At 37.4% G+C, this 27,521-nt stretch overlaps 1 protein-coding gene across 1 annotated transcript; it reads left to right on the top strand.

Annotated features, from left to right (window-relative positions):
• Positions 1 to 20,328: 20,328 nt before the first annotated feature.
• Positions 20,329 to 23,588, top strand: LOC127413375 (paired mesoderm homeobox protein 2B-like). The gene is made up of 3 exons (XM_051650505.1): positions 20,329 to 20,906; positions 21,579 to 21,766; positions 22,102 to 23,588. The coding sequence occupies exons 1-3, from the start codon at positions 20,666 to 20,668 to the stop codon at positions 22,525 to 22,527; spliced, it is 855 nt and encodes a 284-aa protein (XP_051506465.1). The 5' UTR covers positions 20,329 to 20,665; the 3' UTR covers positions 22,528 to 23,588.
• The last annotated feature ends 3,933 nt before the right edge of the window (positions 23,589 to 27,521 follow it).

Genomic DNA, 27,521 nt, shown 5'->3' with positions numbered 1-27,521 from the left:
TCAAGTGGCCCAGGAGCATAAATTATCAGTATACTTACTTGCATATTAAAATCGGTGTATAATAATCCAGACAGGAGCTTCATGTTGAGAGTTTAAGTGAGCTCTTCTAAATATGACCTACTTAAATCCATGAAGGTGCTTGGTCTTTTTCATTGAAAAACATGTTTGAATCTCTCTGTCACAGGCCCATTATGATGTAAAAAATTTAAATAAAGGCCTAGATATATATAGATAGATAGATAGATAGATAGATAGATCAGAGAAAGGCAATGCATATTGTAAAAATGTTTTATTGCATGTATTGTCATTTGCATGCAAAGGGATAACCCAGTGCTTATTACTTTATTGATCATTAATACTTTTTGAGAAATAAAACGTTAACTTGAAACATTTGTTACGGAACAAAGGCATCTAATGTTTGAATTGACCTTGTCGACTTGAAGAATTGTTTAATTTTGGTTCTTGGTTGGAATACGGTGGGCACTGGTTGCTAATAGAGATCTAATTGATGGGTGAAGTGGCGTTTCTGCTCCTATTGCGCCCTGGCGTCTGCTGTAAAATAGAGCTATAATCGGATTGAGGTATTCCTCCAGGAGACGAGTGTGAGTTTACGGCCAGGGGGAAAATCGTTATTAAAAAAGTTAGAGGCAGAGAGAGAAGTTCGAGATACTGTTGAGGCCTGATGAAAAAGGGGGAAAGTGATATCATCGACAGACCTGACGAGACATCATTCTCCCTCCGTAACCACTTTTACCATTGCTCCCAAGGAGCTATATAGATTTAAAAGGATTTAAGGGACTTAAAGAACTTTACTTTACAGTGCATTTTTTAACCTGCTGTCAAATGAAAAACAAAATCATTAAAACACGAAATGGTACCACAAACAACAGCCTCCATAGTACACTGTTAAAAAGTGGAAAACTGCAATTGTTAAAGAGCTATTTCTACCTGATCTAACCCTTAACATTATTTTTGTTGGGACAACCTAATGTAGTCAGGTTGATTCAGTAATGATAAATAATATTTTTGAATCGTATAAAACCATCTTATTTAGATGTTACAACATGATGCACATTTTTTAAGTTAGCATTTTTTCAGTGAATCGTAGCAACGTTCTGGGAACGTTAGTTTTGCGTTATAGAAATTAAATTAACGCAGCCTATTGGTTCACCAAAATAACCAAACGGGAACCATACACTAACGTTGGGGGAACGCTCTGGAAGATCAACGATAGCATACATAATGTCCCAGGTTTCATTTGCAGCTTAAAATTGACTAATTGATAAAGGGATAATAGGGAACTGTCTCTATTTTTCTAAATGTTTGTATTTCTAGACTTAACTGAAACAAATGCGCGATTGATGTGACTGATCAGTCTTGTAGTAAACATTCTCTCTGTCTCTCTTTTTTCCTATAGAGATGGTTGAACAAACGCATTGAAGTCTGTCTATGCTCTGAGCTCGGCCTCAAAGCCGGATGATTGATGAGGAATGGGGGCAAGGCCGAGCACGCACAGCATAAAGACCCATACACGGCTCAATAAAGCCGGGCCATAGCGGGGACCGGGCGCGCTCAATAGACGCTGGCGCGAGTAGATTGAGGCCAACGGCAGAGAGGAAGGTGCTCTGTTGTCCTTTAATCCAGTTAGCCATTGAGCCACCAGCCGTCTGCAGCACGATAGAGAGCAGTAGCGAAGGATGGAGAGGACAGAAAGGTTGGAAGGCAGAGGGGGGTTTGGGAGAGAGGCGCAACTCGCAGCCCCTGCTGAGAAGAACCGAGCAGGCGAGTGAAAGAAACATAAAGCGGTTCAGAATTGCGCCATATTTAATTTCTGACGGGAATGAGATCGAGGCGGTGAGGGATAGACTTATGGTGTTGATCATTCAGCTGATGAAACATTGAAAATAGGCTACATCTTTACAAAAAACTCCAGAAAAAATTAGAGGTGATCTTAAAAATGTATACAGCTTTTTACGAGCCTCTTTTTCATTCCCGCCAAAAAACAAAACAAAAAACAAATATGGCGCCGCTGTGCATAAGGTCTATCGGACCCTTTAGTATTTCGAATTAAAGTAGCTCCATTCTTCTACAAAAGAAAAAATAAACTATAGACATTGCTTTTGATCTGTTGTAGGGATTTAAAGCTAAAACCATTATTATTATTATTATTATTATTATTATTATTATTAGATGTCATTTTTGACGATAATGGTTGATGAAATTATAAATAGTAGTATAATTTAAAATAATTTAATTTAAATTAAATTAATTTATTAAATTTATTTAAATTAAATTAAAGTAATTTATCCCCAGAGACCCAGCGTACATTAGCAGAATGGCAACGTTTGTTTAGAGCATTTAAACCATATTTATTTTTATTGAAAATGTAATAATAATAATAATAAATAAATAAATACATATAACAGTAGTTGACACTCTTATAATACAGATTTTGGTGGGGAACAAATGCATATTGAATGTCACAGTTCGTAAAAAAAAAAAAAAAAATCTCAATAATCACATCAAAGAAAATTGTGCTTATAAAAAATTCCTTAGACTGCCATTGATTTCTGAAGTCACCAAAATTCCCTTTAAAACAATATATGCTTAATATTCAAGATTTTCTATAATCAGTGGCCTCAAAAATAAAAAAAACATGTCCAAGGTGGAAAAAAGAAAATCCATCATCAATCTCTATGCTTGGGTCTTAAGAATAGCCTACTAAAAAAAAAAAAATCACTTTAATGCCCCTTAAATAGTTTTACTTGCGAAGGATGAAACAATAGAGAAATATATATTCATCCATATTGTTTTTATTTTTTTTAATTTATTTTTTTGGTGTTGTGACTTGCTATTTTGTATATGTTATTTTCAGTTAAACAGGCAACTTTGTTTAGCTTCAGTAAATTATCAATAGGTAAATGAACAATGCAGTTTACAATGGGAATAGTATATCCCAACAGCTCTAACGTAAGCATAAATTGCAGCCCTCAGGATCCATCATAAGTGCTCAATATGTGGCTTGCACACCATGTTCCCTCTCTGCTTCTCACCACCTCGTCATTTACAAACTCAGCATCAGTCTAAACCACAATTAGTAGGTCCTAATCCCCTGCCAGCACTGTCTTTCATCCAGCCAAGGCCACAGACAAGGTATCCTGCAGAAATGCCTTGTTCCTGGAGGCCAGAGAGACAGAGAGAGTTCGGGAGTGATGGAGAATGAGAGGGATGATGCAGTCATGCTGCAGTCTGCTGCCTGCTGTGACTCTCAGCAGGTTTCACACAACTCTAATTTTTCTTCTCTCACTCTTTTTTTAATGCATTTCTATTATTCTCAAGATACATTTGAAGGATGATGCCTCTAAATACTAATCACTTTGATTAATTGTATTATGAGCAATAGGCTAATTAAATATGCTTGAATGTGCAAAATATATTCAGAGATATGTTTATGCGGGGATGCATTTATCACATCATCATGTTATCTCACAATATGAACCACTTTGCCATATACAGTTTGTTACTACAGTTTTTTGTATGTATTTGTACAATTATATACCTATATTTTTATTGATCTGTTATCAGGCCTTTTGTGGGAAAATGATTTTGCAATAAATATCAATGTTCACAATTTCATCTCATCCCTGTTGTTTTTTTAAAAATTTTTTATTATTATTATTATTTTTTATTGAAAAGGTGATTATAATCTGTTCAGTACAATCAAAAAGTGTTTGCCCCAATACTGTCAAAATCACAAAAGCCAAGGTTGTTAACAGGTTGAAGTGAAGCTGGTTCAGTATGTCTCCATGTATTTGTGATTTAAGTGGGAAGCCATATTTGGAGCCACAGGATCTTGTTAATTCAATTCCAACTTGGATTTTAATTGCTCAATTGAAGTGATAATTTAGCCATAGGAATCCCCTTCACCTGTTCTCCAAGATTTGATTCTGTCCTGGTTAGAATTTCTTTTTATTGATACATTCAATTCAAAGAGCTAATGGGGTTGTCATGAGATTGTGTTGATGCACCACAGTTTTGTCTTGTGTGTAAGTACTTGGATAATTAGCACTTCAACACTCTCAAAATATCCTGAAATATCCAATCTTGCAGTCAATTAAAGAACAATCAGCATGCAGTCACTCTTTCACTTTGTTATTGAATTATATCAATAACAACAACTTATAATAGCTCACTTGAAATTATGATGCACATTTTTCTCATACTTTGACATCACACATTTACTTGTAGATAGAGAATCTCAACTGAACTTTAAGTTATCCATCAAATACTGTATATAGTATTAATAGAGTTTCCCTGCCAGGTGTATCACTTCAGGGATACGAAACACAAGACAGATGGGAAACAGACAGAGAATGAGAGAGGGGCTTTGACTACATGTGGGAGTGTCCGTAAGCAAGAGAATAATCACAATGTAATCAAATTGCATTGTTTGAAAATGGACGGCGGGAAAACAAAGAGGTATTCCAGGCAAATTTGTGCAAATAAAAAAGATTCCTCCTGACATGATGTGCTGGTGAGAGCCAGGATCTAATGAGGTGTAATTTGTCTAAGAGCTTCCTCCCCCTCTTCCCTTCCTTCCAGCCACTGTATTCTACTTGAGAATCAGAGTTCATTTCATGGACTGCCCATCATTCACTCTTTCCTATTCTCTGCCAATGAGCTAAACTTCCCTGAAGGTATGTAAGAGAGTGTGTGTGTGTCTTCAGCGAAGGCTCATCCATTTCAGGTGGATGTTGCAACAGAGAGCAATAGATGGAGTTGACTGGTGAAGTATGAGTTGTGCTGCTGGCGGGAATGATGATACAGTCAACATGTGGGGGTATATGTGTGCTTGTTCGTGTGGTCTCCCCAACTGTATATATTTCTGCAACATAAGCAGCCGCACTCACTCTTCTCTCTGCCGGTGAGATGACTCTTCCTCTCCTGAGGGGAGAATTACCTACAGCCAGCCAACGCTTCCTCTTGCCATCCCTCACAGATCCCATAAATTATTGGAGATTTTCATATTTCAAATTTCATCTACATCCATCTAGCGCAGCTGGGTGGAACCAGGCAGGGCTGACGGAGAAGGAGGGGGACAACAGGGCGTCCAAGAGGAGAGCTGAATGTTCAGCAAGCTGGTGGTGGGGCCCCTGAGATGGCTCTAATTGAATTGTGAGGCCCTTGATTAGATTAGCTTTGCAGCAGCTTGCTGCCAATCTGAAGTATGTGTGCCTTCCATCCTACTTAACCCCTCTGGCCCACCGCACTACACACACACCCACACCAGCCGACGCACATTGAGCCAAGCAGCCAGCCAGGCAGGCGGAGTGCCCCCTGTACTTTTAGATCATCAGAGTTGGGTGCTTTTGTGATTTTTCTTTCTCGTTGTCGCTCCTTGTAAAAGAGCCGATCTTTCACCGCCATGCAGGTCCTTCTACTGGAAACCCCACACCCCCACCACCACTCCACGCCACTACTGCTAGCCCTGGGTTAATCCAATTACTCTGAGTTTTTGTTTTTTGTTTTTGAGTGTGGGAGTGTGTGTGTGAGCATGCATATTCTTATACATGTTTAGTAATGTGACTACAGTCAAGATTTACTGTAAAACAATAGACAATGGAAAGCTTTTTATGTTAAATACTAACAATACTGTTATGTGAAATTACACACATTTCAAAGCATTTAAACCATTGAAAAGACGATTTGGAGTAACAAAGCTAAATGAGAAAAATGTGTTCTGTTCAAACAGATTGGTTTTTAAAAATTATAGGAAAAACTCTGATTATTCAGACCAAATATATTAAATATAAACCATGTATTCAGGATTGGGGAGGATTCCCCAGTAAGGTAAAGCCCTACATACAAAAACACTAAACAGCAACAAAAACTACTTTCCTAAACACCTGTTTGTCACTATTCAATGCAAAATATTCCTGATCCATGAGATCAATGCATGCAATGTCTAAAGTTTGATTTTAAGGTAATTTGATCTAATATATAATAACTTTCAAAATATTGCAACTTTCTGTGGCTAATGAAAATCCCTGAAATTACCACATTGATTTTTTTTAGAAAAAAATACTTATTTATCGGTTTCAGTTTTGTTCAATGTAATTAAATCAAAAGATTTTAATAACTGTCCAATAAGTGAAAGGATAGTATTTGGGGTAAAAAGCCCCTCTGTTGCAGCGGCTAAAGGCCCCCATAAAACACATTGTTTGGTCACACTTTATATTAGGTGGCCTTAACTACTATGCACTAACATTAAATACATACAAGACTATTTATTTACTGTGTAACTACACGTTGTTCTGCAAAATGCCCACATTTGCTGCTACTGAGGTTGAGGTATGGTTAGGTTTTGGGGTAAGGGTTGGGTTAGGGGTAAAGTTAACTGCGTAACTACAAATCTAATTAAATGCAAGTACTTTAAACGTAATTACAATGCAACAACATGTATGTACATAATAAGTACATTGTATCAAATGGTTAAGTACATAGTTGTTAAGGCCATCTAATATAAAGTGGGTCCTTTTATTTTTTTAAGTGGGGCGAATAGCTTTGCTATGAAAAATGTTCAAAGTGGGCTTACATTGACTGATCCAATCACAATGGATATTTATTTGTTTATAAAATACTTGAGATGTTACGAAATGCCAAATGTGATTGAAATGAACAAAAAATGTTTAACACTTTTCTGAAATAGTTGTTTTGAATAAGTATTATTTTAATTTGTTACTCAAAAAAGCATCTTGCTGTCTCAAAAGTATTTAAGTTAAAAACGTTTACCCTATAACTAGAGTTCCCCCCACCCCACCACCCCAAGTTGGGTAAAAGTCTTTCTCCTCAACTTTTTTGTAATTTTTTTATGAATTTTAATCAAAACAACCTTCTGTTATTATTTCTTTACATTCGAATTATGTTGGTCCATCAACATTCAATAAAAAGAAATGTATTTTTTCAATTTTGAAACACTTTGTAACCAGAAAAAAAGCTAATTTTCTTTAAGGTGTGCTTTTAGCCCCAATGTACCCTAATCATTTAAAAATCAACCATTGGAAAAACCATAGGGGAGAACGGGGCTAGTTGTTACACTTTTTACCCCATTTTTATTTTTGAATTTTTTTTTTTAAGTTTTGAACTATTAGTTGTTTGAAACTAACATACAAAACTTCAGTATCGTTTCAGAAATATCTCCTTTGTGACAACTTCCCAGTGCGTCAACTAGCCCCGATCTCCACTATAGTTTAACATCTAATCTAAACATTGGGGAGACTATGTCCCTCAATGTCTATGGTGGTTATTGTCCTGATTCAGGCCTCATTAAATCAGGTGTGTTGTCATACCTACTGTCTACTGACATTATATATATATATAATATAGATTTGATCTAAGGTGGATAATATGACATTACACTTGATTTTATTGAGGCCTTTTTTTGAGCATCTGTATATTTATTATCCTTAATAGATTTGTTATATAATTACTAGCTGCTCACTAGTATGTCCTAAGATACAACTCTACAATTCAATACTAGCATGGGGGAGCTGTCTCTCTACCCACATGTCTATAACTTCATCTCAAAGCCTCACTGTCTTCACCTTCCTTGCGACCCAGCCATGCCTCTCTCACGCCATATCGGTGCCCTGAGCGGATGGATATGGTAGATGAATATGCGCTGTTGTACAGCAAAGAGAAATCATGTTGTGATGCAATTATCATCTATTGTACCCTGTAATTCTATCAGGTCTCTGTTTAACAATAATCTCATGTAGAATGTCTGGGGCTAGGTCCCTTCTCTCTCTCTATTGTTCTCTACTCCACTGAAAAACCCAATCCAATTGGAGCCAGCACTATTGGATTTTTTTCTCTGTAGAATAAACTGGAATCATATTTTTGCAGGAAATTATCAATACATCTTGCCCAGTGAACTCAAGGAGACACACAGATAAAGGGAAGCTCACGGCGGAGTGGAGGAGGAGAAAGAGATGATGGAGAGGGATAGAGGCATGGGAACGGCGGGTTTCTGAGCGAACAGTTTCAGTGGATACATGTTTGTGGAACGGGAGCAGCTGAAATTCAAGATGAGAAAAAAAATGAAGAATAACCTCACAGACAAGAGTATGAACTTGGGAGAACAACTTATTTTCTCATTTAAAAATTTTTTTTTTTTTTAAAGATATGTACTGCAATAACAGTGTAATTTAAATTGCACACCTTTGGAAATACATTAATAGTCAAACATTTGGACACACCTATTCATTCTTTATTATTAGCCTACTGTTTTCACATTTTAGATTAATAGTTAAGTAACAAAATTATGAAATGGAACACAAATGTAAGTATGGGAATTATGTAGTGATCAAAAAATGTTTTTGTATGTTTCAGCTTCTTCGAAGTTACAGTTTCATTAGGTGGCACTTGGAAGGCTTTTCCATGCTTTTTCTTGGAGTTACATATTTTTAGTTTTGTAAAGAAATTCCAACAAAGAAATACAATTTATATTTGCATGCAAGTATAAGCCTTTGGATCACAAGGTTTATAAGTCAATGAGAAGCTAAATTCAAAACTAAATTAAAATCCTAAAGGCTGACACCATATCAAAAATCTGGGATGTTAATCCCTTTTAAACTTGGATTTTTAAACATATATATATATATATATATATATATATATATATATATATATATATATATATATTTATAAATAAAAGTTATGACGTAAAATGCATAAGACATATTTAAGATTCCGCATTAGGTCAATAATCAAGTGTAAGAAAATTTGTGGCATTGACCATGGTAACTCCTCTATTTATTTCCTTTCTTCCATTGAAGCATAAGATTCTCTTTCAAGTGTTCACAAAAAATGCTGGGACAACATGGATCATCAGGTTTTTGTACAAACTTGTGAAGTCCTTGCTAGCTCAAGTGCATGATTATAGCAAAAGGGCCACATACCAAATATTACGAAATTCTATCCATTTTACAGTTCAACTCTTCACTAAAATTTAAAAGTTATGCTGGTAATATAATTTGTAATTAAACCTTTATATATATATATATATATAAAATAAGGAAAAAGTAAAATACAAGCACTCTTAGACTTTTGGACCCCACTCTAATATGTAATTCTCTGGAATGTACTGTTGGGAGGGCATCTTCATTCCCTTCACCTGTTCAGAAAAGAACATCTGTCTCCTCCAGTCTGCTGCTGCAGCTCCAGACAGTCCCGGAGTCATCCATCCATCCCGCCTGGCTCCCCTCTCCCCACTCTCTCACTTTTCATAATTATTAAATTACGCTCTAAGGCTCCCATTAAAAGAGGGACATTTTCTTCTTAACCACCTGCTCTTCCCCCCACCACCATGCGTTTTACACCATCAATCTCTCAGCGTTATCAGACCCCTAAAAGCTTTCTGAATCCTCTAAAATGGGGAGGCAATTTGGGGTCAGTATGAGAGGGGAAGGGGGATGCTGGTCGTTTTGTGTGTGTGTGTGTGTTGTGATGCCTCAGCACACGTCTTGTGGTGGGGGGTGTTGGTCATTCTATCTGTGTGAGGTATTGTGAAGGGGGATTGCTGGCAACACCAGGTCACTAAATGTGACCCACAAATGACAAAAGAAGGGGTGCAGTAAGAACACACAAACCCACCCAGTGGGTTGGTCAGTGTGCCCCCGATACGTTGTGTGCCTTGGGGCACAATGGGGCAAGACATTGACCCTCAGTCAGGCAGGCCAAACAAGGGTGGATTTAATACTTTAATGCCTCTCTACAATCAGATCTATCTATCTATCTATCTATCTATCTATCTGTCTATCTATCTATCATTCAAGAGCACTTCATTAGCATAACTGATCTATGTACATTGGCCCCAAAAAGACACTAAAAGGGATAGTTCACCCAAAATAAAATTCTGTCATAATTTACTCACCCTCACGTTCTTCTAAGCTCCATTACTTTTTTCTTCTGTGGAACACATAAGGAGATGTCAGGTGTTGCATCTCTTTGTTTTTTTTTTTTTTTGTTTTGTTTTTTAAAGATCAAATCAAGTTAAAAACAAAACAAAAATAAAACTCATTTTTCTGAGACATTTCTGACTCAGACATTATGAGTTTAAAACAGTTGGTAGATGATATTGTTTTAGAATTTGAATAACAAACTCTCTTCTAACCCTAACCTGTCTAACTTCAAAGTACTTTATTAGCATGATTGATCTATCTACAGTGGTGCCAAAAAGTTTTTGTACACTTAGGGGGATAGTTCACTCAAAAGCCCCAGTCACTATTCAGTTTCATTTCATCTTTTTTATCAAACAGTAAAAGTAAATGGTGACTGAGGCTATCCAACACACCCTCACAGCAAAATCATAAGGATTCTTACAACTTTTCTAAATTGGTTAATCCATATGATATAGTAGGACTGCAGTCGTATGAATCCAAAGGACTTTCACCACAGCCAATGACGTCACTGAATATCGTTTCCATCTAATACGTCACACACAACAGCTTTCTATCATGTTTAAACACTCTACTGTGCTAAGGGGTTTAGGTAAGGGAGTAATTAGCATGTCCTTGACACCTCAGTGGAAGTCACATTTACAGCACTTCTGCATTACACATCCGGGCATTTGCATGTAATGAAATCGTACAAATTCATACAAACGAAATTGTACGAAATCATACTTCCACATTTGTGTTCTGAAGTTAGAACACCATACACATTTGCATGAGTGTGAGTTAACCCTTGAAGTCACATTGAAAAATATTATATAATAAGTATTTGCATTACAAACAAAATATCAAAGCAATTATCTGAAAACATTAAAAATTCTTCACTTTTCTGAGACATTTTTGCAATAACTTTTAATCAGCCAATGACAAGGTCATTTTTAGTGGCTGTATGTAGTAGTTTCCCTCAGTTTCACACAGATGTCCTAACAGAGTAACTATTATTTTGGTGTCTTTTGGTTTTAGATTCTAGTATTTTGCATCTTAGCAAACTTTTTGTGATATAATTCGCTTGAAAAGTGTTTGTACCATGTATAATAAAATAAAATCAGACAGACAGACAGACAGACAGATAGATAGATAGATAGACAGATAGACAGATAGATAGATAGATAGATAGATAGATAGATAGATAGATAGATAGTCAACTTATTAGGGTTTTCAGTGTAGGAAACATGCATGTGTGCGCATGTGTACAGTGTGTGTGTGTGTGTGTGTGTGTGTGTGTGTGTGTGTGTGTGTGTGTGTGTGTGTGTGTGTGTGTGTGTGTGTGTGTGTGTGTGTGTGTGTGTGTGTGTGTGTGTGTGTGTGTGTGTGATTATGTATGTGATTGTGGTGTAATCACTGTGTCAGCACAGATGAAAGGCTCTATGCAGAGAGCTGGTGCTGATCGCTCAGTTCCCAGCATGCCTCTCATTACCTAATGCTCATAAAGCCACTCATATTATTCATCTCTGACAGTTGGCCTGCTCTGCATAACCTAAACAAATCCTTCGCACACACACACACACAAACACACACTTCCGCACACCCATAAACAAAGGCAAAGAAACACATGCACACACATTAACAAAACTGATCTGCACATAGGAGTAAAAACAAGCAAACAATGTAAATGACTAGTGTATACATTTGTATATTTGTCACAAACTTATACAATATACTTTGAGTGCACTTAAGAAAAACAGCATGAACACAGCCACATCTGGAATAATCATAAATTACCATAAGGATATCAAACATAGTACACACACACACACACACACACACACACACACACTTAAGCAGAGCCTAGACAACACAATTGCACAAGCTATATGAGAGATGAACAACCTTAATAACACCTTAAACTTTTCTCCCTTCCTCTCCCTCCTCCCCTGCTTGCCTTCACTTCCCCCTTTAACGTGCAGTAATATGATTAGCGCGCGGCTAATGGCCTCTCCTTCTGGCGCTTGGAGACATTCTGCCCAGACCTTGGAAGGCACACCAGGCCTGCTGCAAAGAGACTGCATCTGCAGAGAGAGAGAAAGACAGAGAGAAAGAGAGAGAGAGAGAGAGAGAGAGAGAGAGAGAGAGAGAGAGAGAGAGAGAGAGAGAGAGAGAGAGAGAGAGGTGGAGAGAAGCTACCCCCTCCTCCCCCAGAGCAAATCTATAGGGAGAGAAGGCAGAGACAGGTGCATTTCTGCACAAATCGAGTTAGCCAAGACATGCCACATCCAATTGGGTTAAATTGATGTGAGAGTTTGTGATGTCTGCCGTGGGTACTACAGCAAAGGTCAGTGTGCCGAGACAATGACATCAATCTGCCCTGCACGTGGCTAAGAAAAACTCGCTTCTTTTCCACCCAATTCGCATGCGCGCGAAAAAAGAAACACTTTAATATAAAACGATGGGTAATAAAATGTAAGCTGAAGTCAATTGTTTTATTAAAGTCTACATTTTTTTTAATGGGGACGACACATTTACTTGATTAATCACAGGCGTGTCAAAATAAAAAAGACAACTGTGCGGATTGAAGTGTACATTTTTTTGTCATTTCTATTTTAAAAGCACATAACTTGACACATAATCTATTAACAGACAAATCTGCCGCATTTTGCGGCAAACGGGCCCTGATCAAAACCTATGCACACACTCTAAATATTAAATTCAAAGACTAAAGTTTCAACTGAGAGAGGAACAAGTCTGGCACAGGATTTGCTTTCCGTAACTCTTTCATTTTAGCCCAGTCTGAAAATAGATATTTCTGGCTATTGCTTCCAACCCGCCTATATTCAGAAAACCACTTTCTTTTATCACATTAGCGTTATTGCCACTCTCGGGCGTTGTTCTGACTCTGCAGCTCAATATCTTACCTCAGGCCTCTAACTTCTGTTTCCATGATATGAGTCTGGCCTGAGCTCAGCATCTGAACACCGTTCTTTACTGCTGAAAATCGAAACATGCTACATTTTATGATGCACTCTGTGCAAACGTTAACTCGTGAGTCAGTGGTGTTACAGAAGGAGTTAGCATGATGTAATATCACTAGGCATCATTGCATTAAGTTAAAATAATATTATGCATTACTTCCAAAAATGTATGCAACTGATCCGTTTGATCTGGTAAACTTTATTCATTATAAATTTGATGTTCGTTCAACCACTAGGATCACGCCATTTAATTATTGCCTAAATGCGAACCTCATAAATAACTAAAATGATTTATTAATAAGGTTTACCATAATGTTTATTTATTATAAACCTTATAAATAAGGTTAGAAATCTGATATATGGCCATCTATGAACATATGTTGTATATAAAATTATAGTTCATATATTCCATGTCCATATTAGTATTTGGGAAAATATATGTTACATATATGAAAACAGCAATTTTTTTAATTTTTTAAATGTATGTTGCAAGTATGTCACTTTATGTGTTTTGCATATTTGCCATATATAAAATGTCTCTATGGGATATAAAAGGGATTTATTTATTTATTATAAATATGAACAAAAATAGCCAACATTTACAATTTAACCTTCCAATCCACAATAGAGATAGGAAAGGGGGGAAAAAAAACACGTAATGTTTTGCTAGAATATACCACATTACTGTGCATTGTATAACAGACCTGTTATTCAATGCACAGTAATGTGTTATATTATTTTAGTAAGCTATAGGGACTGGACAAATTGAAGAATCATCCCAGGTCGCTCTCAGAATAGAAGTTCTTACTTTAAGTGTGAGAAACACTGTATGTCAACATGTAACAGGTGACCATATTTTATGTACTTGACAAGCTGCAAGTACACCTACTCTCAACCATAAACGTATGAAAACAGACAATAATTTGTATAGCCTATAGTGTTCCTTTAGATCATCATCTCATAATGCTCATAATCTACATGTCTCTTAAAAATTATATATTAATGACGATAATAAAATCACAGTGCAAACAGCAGGTGCAGAGGGTAGGCCTGCTATAGTAATTCATCAGCACTCCCGGCAGAGCCATTCCATTAAATCACATTAAACAATTTTGGGTTGATCTAACACCGTTGACTCTCCAAGCATTTATTCCTCCTCACACTAATTCTGATTTAGGTTCCTTTTTCCAGCTATAAACGAAGCCGCTGACCGAGCGATTTAACATCACCATCAGCTCGCGTTCATCACATTTTAAAGTGATGCTGATGAAATACGTGATGGCTGGACTCACAAATAAGACATTTTTAAGCATTGCTTTAGATGAGGGGAAAGAATATGGGGCAATATGGAATATGGAAAACATTCCATACTGTCAGTGAATGTCATAATGCAAGTTTATCGAATACCTGGGAATGGCAGGAAAAATATAACAATGAACAGCAGGTGGAGAGTGTGATGATATCAGACATTCACTCACTAGGCCACTTACAAATCGGCTCAACCTGATTGAAAATGTATCATCTGTAGGCCTATAGCCTACCATTTTTAAAACTAACTTTTAGAAGCCAACCGAGCAAACTGTTCAAATAATAATAATAAAAAATTCTTTTTTAAAAAGTAATTTTCGACTCTTAGGTCAGTATAGCTACAATTTATGGGGGGAAAAAACTTAATATAACAAATAATTTAAAAGGAGAAGAAAAGGATAACAAAAACCAGAAGGGCAAGAGTTAAAAAGAACAACAAAATGAGGAGGAAAGCTCTCCAGGCCTATACCAGACATTGGGTTCAAATGTTCATGATCGCTGGTTCCGTGACCCTTGATATCCATTTTCATTCATCAAAAACACTTCGTTCATTGAAAGACAAATGCAAAACTCAAAATATATGACATGGGTCACAAATGATTTATCGTCAAGTATGGAGACTGAAGAATGCTGGTCATTGTTTGCCCAATGAGAGACACAATGTTCATCAGCAGCACTGTTGCAGACTGTATCCTACCAGTGAGGGGATATTGTGTGACTATTCAAGCGAATATATCTAGAATGTATTTCTTATTATTTTTTTTGCTCACAGAAATTAAATAGTTTAGTAAGACACAAATGAAAGTTATCATTCAAAAAATGTTGTGTGCTTACTGGGCTATTTACACACACTTAGCACTTTATTAGGAACACTGTGGTCCTAATAAAGTGCCCGACGTGGTCTTCTGTTGTTTTAGCCCATCTGCCTCAAGGTTCGACGTGTTGTGCATTTTGAGATGCTATTCTGCTCACTACAATCGTACAGAGCTGTTATCTGAGGTACCATAGCCTTTCTGTCAGCTGGAAGCAGTCTGGCCATTCTCCGTTGACTTCTCTCATCAACAAGTCATTTCTGTCCGCAGAACTGCGGCTCACTGGATGTTTTTTTGTTTTTTTGCACCATTCTGAGTAATTCTAGAGACTGTTGTGCCTGAAAATCCCAGGAGATCAGCAGTTTCAGAAATACTCAAACCCACCCATCTGGCACCAACAATAATGCCACTGTCGAAATCACTGCAATCACATTTTTTCCCCATTCTGATGGTTGATGTGAACATTAACTGAAGCTTCTGATCCGTATCTGCATGATTTTATGCACTGCACTGCTGCCACAGGATTGTCTGATTAGATAATCGCATGAATAAGTAGGTGTACAGGTGTTACTAATAAAGTGTTCAGTCAGTGTATTTAAACATTGAAGAATTTTCGTCAGACAGTAAGAGGGGGAAAAATAGTTTGTCTTATATTGTCATTATTTCCTATTATCCGTTATAAACATGTCATCTATTGACCTACATATTATGAGAACATACAATTTTGAGAAGGGGGGAAAGTACAGGAAAACATGACAAACAAGAAATGCTCCTGGCGTCCTTTTGGCATTTTGATAATAAATTGGCTGATTTGGCCTTTAATTGCGATCAACTTGAAGGCCAACAAGGAACCCCATGAGAGACCGAAGGGGATTTTTTTTAAACATTAAAAAACACTCAATCATTCTTGATGAGTTACTGTGTCCCCTTTCACGTAGCTGGTCATTAATCGCTTAATTCCAGTAAACCTTCGCTCCATACAATAGTCCGCTGTCTCCCGCTAATGCATGTGTGATTAAGCATTTATCTCAGCACACGGGCGATATTAAGCCAGCAGGTCCTACAGAGACCCAAATGCCTTCGGGGGGCCGACCAGCCCGCTTGTGTAGCCTCATGGAGACGGGCTCTGGTTAATGACAGTGACCCGAGCTTCATCGGCCATTCTATTCAAGCATAATAACGGCCTGCCGGCTGATTTATGAGATCGGGGCTAATAATTGTCAATTGCCTAATGCGGACAACAATGCCAGTGTGTTAAATAAAATATGCCCCCTCTCACTCGTTTGAACGAATGACCCTGCCGGCCTACTTAAGCCATGTTAAAATAAACAGCTATGCATCCCAAACGTTGATCGACAACGAAAAAGAGTCACTTAACGCAGAAGCTTTGAAATAAATTAGTTTCATTTCAGTTTTATGCATCTCCATTAAGTAAGTACAAAGTTTTTAAAGTCTTGTAATATAGCTAGTGTGCCATGCACTTGCATGCAAATTATCCAAATGCAAAATGCATGGCAGATAATGACATCAGTAATTAATTCTTTCAAGGTATCACACTCTATGACCAAGACTACAGGTTACCATAGAGAGCAATTCGAAAGTCAATGCAGGCCTTCCTTTCCGCAGGACAGCGCCGGATTTGAGGGAATCTAATGAGGGTCACTGTTAAACTAACGTTACGCAGCACGGGATGAAACGATGACAGGGGACTCCGATGAGAATTTAATTCCATCTCATTTTAGACAATTTTATGAATCAAATTCTTAAACACTGGCAAGAGATTAAATAATCACATCTTTGCAAAATCTTATTTCGGTCCGGTCGATGGCATTTCTTCTCCCGTTAATGTCGACTTAGAGGTTGGAGTCATTTCGTAATTGATTCCGAGCACAGGATCTCGGCGGGGCCAGAGCCGCGTTAGAGGGTAATATGTTTGCTAATACTGTCCCCGCAGAATAAGATTTTTATGCTAATCCGCTCTTCTGAAGGCCAGACATCATCGTGGTCACTTGGAAAGGCCTGTGAGCTGAGCTGGCCATAAGGAAAGGAAAGGAGAGCTGCGATCCCGGATACACAGCCTATGGACCACCGCTCACACCAGCTCTAACGCGGGTCTCTTGGCCTATTCTCAAAAAGGCAAGTCATCTTAGTCTGTCAATATGTATATATTGATAAGGAAACAATAGAAGTTCGACATAGGCAAAATTCCATACGGTTATGTTGTCTTGTCTATACGAATAAAGACGAATCGCGTATTTTCAGTTAATAGTCACCGTCATCAACATCGGGATTAGTACAAATGATTGGGAAGAAAAAAAAAAAAAAAAAAAAAAAATATATATATATATATATATATCTACTTTTAGCCTCCATAGCGTTGTGTTTAACTGAACGGTTAGGCATTTATCACACACTTCATATGATGTAAAGAATAAATGCTTCGTCGCTATTTTCTTTATTATGTTGCATCTCACGGCACGTTTTATAGGACGTCAAAATGTAACCGGAAGCCTAACTTTATGTGTTTAAACCATTTTCCGATAAATAATAGTTCTTTGTGAATGTCCTGTGAGAAAGTTAGAGAAGACTCCTTGAAAGACATATTGTTAGTGTTTAATTGATTATGGCAGGGTCGGTGAAGAGCAACCTCTATGTTAAACAACACACTTTTTAGTGCTTAGATGGCCTAACAAAAACAAGCATTTGAAACAACACGTAATTCATTATTAGAAATAAATAATTTAACTTAAATCTAATAATTGAATCCAAAGAAATCAAAATTGCTTGGCAAATATTACATTCATTGACGTAAAATAACATTTTACGGTCAAAATAATCGAACAATTAAAACGCTTAATATGTCAAATCGCATTACTCCCTAAAGCAGCATAACAGCAGATCAATTCGCCCATATAAATTTCCTCTCTGGTAATCCGAGGATTTTCAGGACTAAGTGAGATGTTATGTTCCATCTGACAGCAGTCCCACCCCTGTGGCCTCTCTCTTATTGACTCCTCTTTTTTTCTCTTTTTCATTTTTTTGGGGGGGCTGATGCGTCTTATTGCACACACAAAGGCATTTTGTTTTTCCTTTTGTCCTCCTGCCGATCCGCATTCCACTGCAGCACAGAGCAAGCGGGCAGATGATGAAGAAGTCTCGGCTGCGCCTTTTAAACTTACACCCCTATTGTCAGCCACTTTGCCAGCAAAGATTTAAGATCTTGCGAGCGTCGCCGTTCTTTGATTTATTTAAGTGAAGCCATATGGACGCTGTTATTTAGACGTCATTAAATCACAAATTAACTTCCAAATTACGGTTTAAATTACAGTGATTGAACCATTTTCACACTGTTTTACGGTGTGCTTTTAGAATGGGTCTTAATTCAGGGTGCTTCATGCCATTGACCTGTTAACCATATTATGCCGGTGCACGCTGATTTAACTGATTTATAACAGATAACGTGCTTCTGTGTGTGCGCGCGCGAACGAACGTGTGTTTTCTTTAAACTTGGAGGTGGACAGGCTGCTCATTCAAACAGTAATATCAAAGCTTTAACGTTGACATTTTAGTCCGCCCAACTGATCGCAAAACCAGTTGATTGTATAAAAGGAGATGTTGAAAATATAAAAGATGGGCGTTTCACTGGCTGGTGGACTACAGAGAACCAGAATAAAGAGCTGTTTGAATAGGGGAAACGGATGGTAAAAGCTATAATTGTATTTGCCTCGCCAAAATATCAGAAAGGGCTTTTCTCAGCCTTTTGTATTTTATTAGATTAATTCCTCGCGATGCCTCCTTTTCCCTTAGCAGGCGCGTGGAGGGAGGACGGTGGGCCAGTTGGTCTTTGGTTTCAATAATCAAATTAACCATTTGCTACATCTTTTAGTCACAACTCGCGTGTAGAAAGAACAAATTTACATAATAGGGGCCGGGTTGTATCAAGAAAGGCTGAACTTTTTAATCGTCATTTATCTTTCTTACAAAAGAAGGCAAAACTACCAAAGGACAAAAAAAGAGAATTTAAACGGTGCAGAAATGGTGAAAAATCAAGCTTGAGACGCATGATGCTTTCATTCGAGAAACCTCATAAATTATAATAAGCGCTTTCAGCCTTATTTTTGATCGCCTTTATAACTGCTTTTTTCCTCGTATTTTGGTGTGAGTAATCACAGGTGCACCTGTTATCTTTTCCAAATGACCACCTTACAAAATATTATAATCGGTTATTTTAAGCGTTAAATGTTTGTTGTTCATGTCTTCACAGAAGATGAATAACGTGAGGTGTGGCCTAGTTTTTTTTACAGTCTTCTTTGATTAATAACTTTGCCTCAATGCAATTTCCAGCCCAATTTTTAGCTTAATTATATATTTTCAACTTTTTTAAGGAGTCTTGCGTTTGCATTACGCATAACTTAATTATACTGTGCTATCCCCAAGAAATGAGTGCAAAGCAAGCAAACCTGTTACCATAACAAAATTATGTTCTTAGGCAAATTGGAAAGATAAGAGGTTTGATGATTAGGCTATTTTACGACTTTGTTACTGTCACTGACTAAACCTAATTTGCCCTCAAACAATAATAACTGCAATAAAACCAATTGCAAAATTATTTACAAATGACAAGATGGAACTGGAGCAACTGGACCACTTAATTACAATTAATATTCGTGCATGCGGTAATTTTCCTACTTTTGCTCCAAAGTTGAATTTCTGAATGCATAGTCCAATAGATTTACAGTCATTATTTTAAGTTGTTATTATTATTATTATAGAGCTAACGAGTCACAAAAATGCCCTCAATAACGTTTATCAGCTACATTCTTCAGGATGACATGGCTTATGAGTATCCTGCTAAATTAAGCATGTAACATTCTTCAGTGATAACAACAATAGTCTCTACAACTCTACAACAAGTGCCAAAACAGTGCAGTGGATAAGAAAAGAGAAAAGGAGACGGAGAAATACTATCAAAAATTCTGCTCAAGGTATACCGTCGCTTTAAAGGCTTAAAAGCTCGGGGAAAATTGGATCAGGGAGAATCGTCACCCAACTTTCATTATTTCCAAGTGGTGTGATTGAATTAAAGGGCAAGATGGCGGTCTGAGAGAGAGGGCTATACGTGGTGGAGGGGGCTGGCGCGTAATGGCGGGGTATTAAATTCTAATTAGAGATGCAGGGGATCAATGATAGGGAGGTTGGACAGCCCGATCCCCCAGTGCCAGCCCAACAGACTGATGAGTTATTGTCATGTAAAAAAGCGCTAGCAATAAGACCCAAACGCTGTGCTATTGTCCAAGCGGAAAGAGCCAAGTTTATTATGAGGACTATATGCTCTAGAGACCTGGGGCTAGGCGGCTCCTTGGGAGGCTTTTCATAAAACAAGGCTCAGCTCTTATAAAGGAGGGCAGTTTTTGAGCAGGCGCCGAGCAGTGCACATCTACCCACGGCACGAGCCTCATTCAAAGCGGTCAAAATTCAGCCGTCACAAGCTCCCCAACTCCGTCCGCATTTTGCCTTGCTTTTTTCATGTGCTCCTCGCCAATTTAATCCAATTTGAATTTGACGTTTGTGTGTGCATTTTTTCCTTGGGAGTGCAGCATTCCTTCTCCACTGAGCCTTTTCAATGTATAAAATGGAGTATTCTTACCTCAATTCCTCTGCCTACGAGTCCTGTATGGCCGGGATGGACACATCGAGCCTGGCGTCAGCCTATGCGGACTTCAGCTCCTGCAGCCAAGCCGGTGGCTTTCAGTACAATCCCATCAGGACGACGTTTGGGGCCACCTCCGGGTGCCCGTCGCTCACACCGGGCTCCTGTAGCCTGGGCACCCTGCGGGACCACCAGAGCAGTCCGTATGCCGCAGGTAAGCCCAGAGTCCCATTTAGTTCGCCTGCAGAGAGACGCGAGAATCACGGCCCCGGTATATAGGATGCCTTGATTGCTTTCGAAAATGGAAATGTGTTTAGTATTTACCAAACGAAATTTGCTTACACAAATGAAAGAATTTATCACGTTAGAAGCGATTGCAGTCAAGCGGTAATTCAGTTACAGGGTTACACTATCCCAGTCACACCCTAACCGCCAACAAAATTATCTTAAGCTGCCAAAATGATAGGCATAATTTATTTACTTTGCGATGAGACATAAACCTTCGAAAATAATGAAATAACCAGGGACTTAAGCTCATTATTGACACCGAATTGAAGTTACAGTAGCAACGAAAGAGGACATAGAAGCATTTATGACAACTTTCCAATAACATTCAATTAGCAGCATTTCAAAGATAAAAGGATTACAGCTGACTCAGGATTTTCATGGCATTATCTTTTATCATGATTTGATCTTATCTTACACAAACCATGACGCAGGTAAACCTTGAATGCACTTAGTTTGGAAACGATTTTTGAATGTCATTTTCATTCCCACTAGTTGCATGTTTCAATATGCATGATTTTCCAAAGATTTAAGCAACGTTTTTGTTCAATTTTTATTTTTCACAAATGACTAACAACTGACTTATGGCTTATATGGACAGTTCCCTACAAGCTGTTCACCGACCACGGAGGTTTGAATGAGAAGCGGAAGCAGAGGCGCATTCGGACAACTTTCACCAGCGCGCAGCTCAAGGAGCTGGAGCGCGTGTTCGCTGAGACTCACTATCCAGACATTTACACACGGGAGGAGCTCGCGCTAAAGATTGATCTCACTGAGGCTAGAGTACAGGTGCGATACCATCTACTGATTTCGAGGATTTCCTCAATTTAGGCCAGAAAACATGAAAATGATTTATTGACATTGGCTCAATAGTTTTATGTAGCCTAAACAACACGTTTTTATTTAAAAAAATTTTTTTGTTTTTTTTTGTTTTTTTTTTGGCTGATTTAAAAAATGTCCATACTACTACACCTACTGCATGTACTTATAATTTATTTCAATAATTATAATAACAATACTGACATTTATATAATAATATAATGAATGTTCACATAATAAAAAATAAAAAATAAAAACATTAATTGATTTAAGTGTGACCAAAAATGTGTTTGTTCGTTCTGCAGGTATGGTTCCAAAACAGGCGCGCCAAATTTCGCAAACAAGAGCGCGCCGCTGCCGCCGCAGCTGCTGCAGCAAAGAACGGATCAGGGAAAAAATCAGACTCGCGAGAGGAGGACAGCAAAGAGGCAAAAGCTACCGATCCAGACAGCACTGGTGGACCCGGGCCTAACCCGAATCCTACTTCCAACTGTGGTGGACCGAGTCCCACCGGCGGACAGGTCAACGCCACAGGGAACGGGACGGTTGAACAGGTGAAGACGTCAGTGGCCGTTATGGGAGGCACTGCGCCAAGTCAAGGCTGGGCCACAGCCCCGGGCACCATCACCTCTATTCCGGACTCTCTGGGCGGACCGTTCGCTAGTGTGCTGTCCTCATTACAAAGACAGAACGGAGCCAAAGCCACTTTAGTAAAGACCAGCATGTTCTGAGTTAGCGCTTGATGCAGAAAGAAAGCAACGACAGTAAGATTCAACAAACAAACAAGTGTTTACTCAAGTGACTGATGAAAAAGAGGAGAATGCCAAAAGAAGGAGAGAGAGCAGAATCTCTACTCACTGTTGAAAAAGAGACAAACAAAATAAAACAAAACAAAAAAACTCTGATCGACAACTTTCGATGCCATTGGTTTACACCACAAGCTGGATTGAATTCTATGACAAATATTATGTTATCATTTTGACCTTATCCGGACTTTTTTGTTTTGGCTGTGGTCGTCATTCATTTCTGAAGAATTCACTATTATTCGATAGACTGCAATGAGTGCTCCTGCTGCAAAGAACATTCACCAAGGACTCATGACGATACAATGTATGACATTATTCAATGTCATTATACCTGTCATTATATCTTGGCGCCATAATCATTTGTTTACATTGACTCTAAACGCACCAATAGCGTGAGTTACATGTCTGTATTACAGAATACTGCCAAACGAGGCACCCTGTTATATATATTTTTACCTATAAATTTACCAAGCCTTAGAGCCAGGGGCTCTGCAAACGTTCATCTACATATTTACTGTTAATCGAATGCAAATTGTTCTTCGAAATGGCACAAGTACGTACTTCACTGTTGACAGAAATACGTAAACGTTTTGTGTGTCTTTCTACAGCTGTGTTTCTGTGGCTCAAATTGTATAGTGTTAAAACGTATTGACGTCCTAGATAAACATAGACCATATCCCCCCTTGTAGTTCACTGAGTCTTTATAATGTTTTACAAGTTACAACTGGCGCATTCTTTTGAGGGAAAAGGGAATGGATGCAAAACATTGTATTTCTTTTCTATATTATTTGCATGTTGTCTTCTCCGTCGAATTTGATAATGATTTCACCTATTTTGTGATCATAATGTAACACGTTTTTTGTCCAGGTTTTGAGAATTATTTATATGTAGGTAATGGATGCTTATATTTAAGAAGGAAATATTTCTACATGTGCACATAGTTTTTCAGGTGTACCATTGACATGGCTGTTATAAAAACAATTATGATGCTGAAAATAATCTTGTCTAGTTTCCTCTTTTAATTATCATGTTGCATTTCTGGCTAAATCTGAAATAGCATTGAGGCTTGCTATTCTGTCGACGAATGGGCTGAAGGATCGTAACAGTAAAGACAGTCTTAAATATCTTCTGATTAATAATTCGAAAGAATTTTAAGCGGATTAGCAGCGTTTGACGTCCAATTCAGCACCTTGGACAGCAGCGCACGACGCATCGTTTTTAATACTGATTCCCTGCGGTAAATCATCATGCCATGACATTGAAAGAAGTGGGATGCTGTGATTATTATAAACACACTGTTCGGACACTGCTACAAAGGTCCAAATTAGATGCAAACTAAGTTAACAATTCATCCTTCTACATATTTTGTTTGCCGTCTACATAGGTAGTTATAGAAGACAGGCATATTAACAGATATCTCTACTATAACAACAGAATCAATTTGATTTTTCAAATTAAGTCCGCACGATGTGCTATAAAGTAGCAGGATTGGTACGATATGACCAAGTGGATCGGACGGAGTCTCGTTTATTGCACTGTAATATGAGAGTAATAACATCAAACTACAATAACAAATTATATTAGGCCATTTTGGCCGTCATTCTTGTCTCACGTCAGGCCTATTTCAACATTCTGGAATGAAATTCAGAATAGAGAATAGTTAAAAAATATATTGGAATGACAGTCTTTTTATGTAGCAGTCTTTTTCTTTATTTGTGTAAGCAATGTGTAACTCGGTAGAGCAACAACACATAGGCCTATCTTTCGAGTAAAAATAACTTCCGTCGAGAGACAAGATGGATATTGACCTCTTATTGTATCAAATCTTAATAATTCAACTTTGGGCGAAACGGATTAAAAAGCAGAGTTATGTGTATTCCGGTCAATCCAATATGAAAAATAAGTACTATAAAATTGCATTCCTTTTTCCAAAGTGTTCTCTGCAGATCGCTGGCATTTTGTTTGAGCTAATTTATATACTTCTTATAAAATGCATATCTGACAGTCAGTTGCAAAGATTTGTCCATTATTTTCTGTCATAAGTGTTTAGGAACTTAAAATGAAGAGATAATGGTTCAGTCCATTCATTACAGCAATATTTAATCTAGGAATTAAAAAATCTAAGTATTTTTTGCAGCTATTACAACCAAAAGTGAACTTGTAAGCCTATAAGGTCTTTTATTCATTGTCATGTTGGTTGATGAAGTGAGGATCGTAGGTACCAGACACTCTGAAGGTATCTCCTGATCCAAAATCAATGCATCCTGAGTTCAGATGAAATCATTAAAAGCTCATTTGCTTTCCGTAGGCAATATAGTATCGGATCATGCATTAAAATGTATCAGAGAGGAATATAGGCCTATCTTATGTTCTAGTTACAGGATGGATACACAATTGGAATAAGAGTAACTACTGAGAGCACAGTCAGACAAGGGAGATGTCCGTCAATTAGGAGATGGCGGGGAGAACAAAGAAGAAAAAGAAGTAGAAGTAGAAGTAGAAGAAGAGAAATATACAGAAGTTTATATTAACCATACACTGTCTCATCTTCATTTATCTCTCTGTGTTTGTCACAAACACAAGCCTACACAAGTATGTAAGCAGAGAGGGACACGAGTCTCAGTGGCTCCCCCATTAGCCTACATAGTGGGTAATGACGCATCTTAAACACATCTTCCCACAGACACATGCAAATGCAAACAAAAGTACATTTTACAAGGATAATATTCAGGGGAGAATAAAACAGGGAATGCAAAACATCAAAACTGCCTTTGAAATGGGTGGGGTCAGTGAAGCATTTGAGTTGGGGTTCAGCGCCCTCTGTCGACATAAGCTGTTATCACACCCGGAACCCGGTACAACATTTTAATGTCTGAGTCAGTCTAATTTGCTAATTCACGCTAAATATTATAATCAAGCCAATTAATTAACTTTATTCTTTATTAATTTATTTTTAAATGTCTAATTATTAATGAGCAAGTAGAATCCTCTAAAACGGACTAGTGCAAGACTGGCCTTTGACACTTTTCATCCTTTTAATTAACGGGGTTAATTGGCTATTCCAGTGAAAACAAATCTTACTGTTTGTTCATGTTGGACATACAATATCAGAACAAACTCAAGTAAATAAATAGGTTTAATATCTGACAAAAAGACAATAACCCAACCACAATATTACAGCTTTTTCAAGTGTATAAAACAATTTGAAATAATATACCTGCGTAGGTAGGCTACATAGCATGCCAAACAAGTTGGGAACATACACACACACACACACACACACACACACACACACACACACACACACACACACGTTAGTGTGGCTATCCTTATGAGGACTCTCCATAGACATAATGATTTTTGTACTGTACAACCTATAGATTCTATCCCCTAACCCAAAACCTAACCCTCACAAAAACCTTTCTGCATTTTTACATTAAAAAACATCGTTTAGTATGTTTTTTTAAGTGATCTGAATTATGGGGACACTAGAAATGTCCTCATAAACCACATTTATAGCATAATACCCTTGTAATTACCAGTTTGTAACCTAAAAAAAATGTCCTCATAAACCACCCAAACCCGCCCACGCACACACACAACACACACACACACACACACACACACACACACACACACACACACACACACACACACACACACACACACACGTGTGTTGAGTGCCCTTTTGTGCATTGTCTTTCCATGTAAACTCTTTGAGGAATATTTAAAGATCTACTCATCATATTATGTTGTGTTTGGGCTCGTTTGAATCGGGATAGTCTGCTGTAAGTTACCATATGTGATTGTCTATGTTATATGTATGTTTCAGGAAGTAATAAGGAAAAACGTGACAAAAAAGACACTCCTGTTCATTGTATTTATGTGTATCTATGGGAATTTCCTACACTAAAACTGACTGCAGTTTGGTCTCTGAGCGAAACAAATTCACTCATAGCATTCTACAAATTGAGATCTTTCCAACAATACATATAACACATGACTATCTCATCTTTTTTATGGTTTTACCAACTCTGAATATAATTGTTGTGATAACAAATTTGCAAATGATGAGAACGAAGCAATTCTTATTTGCCAGCAAATTAAAAAACATTATTTAAGAATTGGTAGGATCAGCTATATGCATTGTAAAGTCCAGATTCGAAGCTTTAAAATGACACCTATTTTGCAAGCAAGTGGTTATTAATTTATTACATAATTATTCTTGTTTTTTTTATTATTTTCTGCAGGTTGTGCCCCCCACTAGCCTGGTATGAGCTCAGTACAATAAATTCTTCTATCAATCAAAAAAAAAATTAATAAAATAAAATAATAATAATAATAATAATAATATATATATATATATATATTAAATATCTTCAGAAAAGGAGTACACAACCTGTCATAATTACTAACAAAGAAGTTGATAAAAAGATCTAATGCAATATTATGTGATAATATATGCATTATGAGAGATTTATAAACAATCTTAGTGGGCCGGTCATTTTTGACCAGGAACACAAAATGTGTTAGCACAAAACAAACACAAGACAAGAGTTAATAAAGAAAATCTGAATAAAAACAAAAAACACAAATGAAATTAAAAGTTTTGTGCTGCATTAAAACGAACTGAGAACCAAAGTAAAGCCAAAAAAAAAAAAAAAAAAAAAAAAAATATATATATATATATATATATATATATATATATATATATATATATATATATATATATATATAAATAACTATTGAAAATTTAGAAACTATATAATAGCCCTGGATGTTGAAAGACCCGAAATACCCTCTGACTGGTTACATCATTGTTGTTGATGTGTCCCAATGCATCAGCACGTGTGTTACAACTTCTTCATTTGAAAGTTGCTTTGAAAATGTCTGCTAAATGAATTCGTCATTTTTTTTAC

This window comes from Myxocyprinus asiaticus, chromosome 22, assembly GCF_019703515.2.
Source record: "Myxocyprinus asiaticus isolate MX2 ecotype Aquarium Trade chromosome 22, UBuf_Myxa_2, whole genome shotgun sequence".
NCBI classification, from domain to species: domain Eukaryota; kingdom Metazoa; phylum Chordata; class Actinopteri; order Cypriniformes; family Catostomidae; genus Myxocyprinus; species Myxocyprinus asiaticus.
The sequence above is the reverse complement of the archived record's forward strand: the minus strand, read 5'-3'. Positions and strand labels throughout refer to the sequence as shown.

Excerpts from the sequence above, each read along its gene's own strand:
- LOC127413375 (XM_051650505.1), top strand. The coding sequence starts at position 20,666 with ATGTATAAAATGGAGTATTCTTACCTCAATTCCTCTGCCTACGAGTCC. Across the intron at positions 20,907-21,578 it reads GAGCAGTCCGTATGCCGCAG|TTCCCTACAAGCTGTTCACC; the intron begins GTAAGCCCAGAG and ends TTATATGGACAG. Across the intron at positions 21,767-22,101 it reads TCACTGAGGCTAGAGTACAG|GTATGGTTCCAAAACAGGCG; the intron begins GTGCGATACCAT and ends TTCGTTCTGCAG.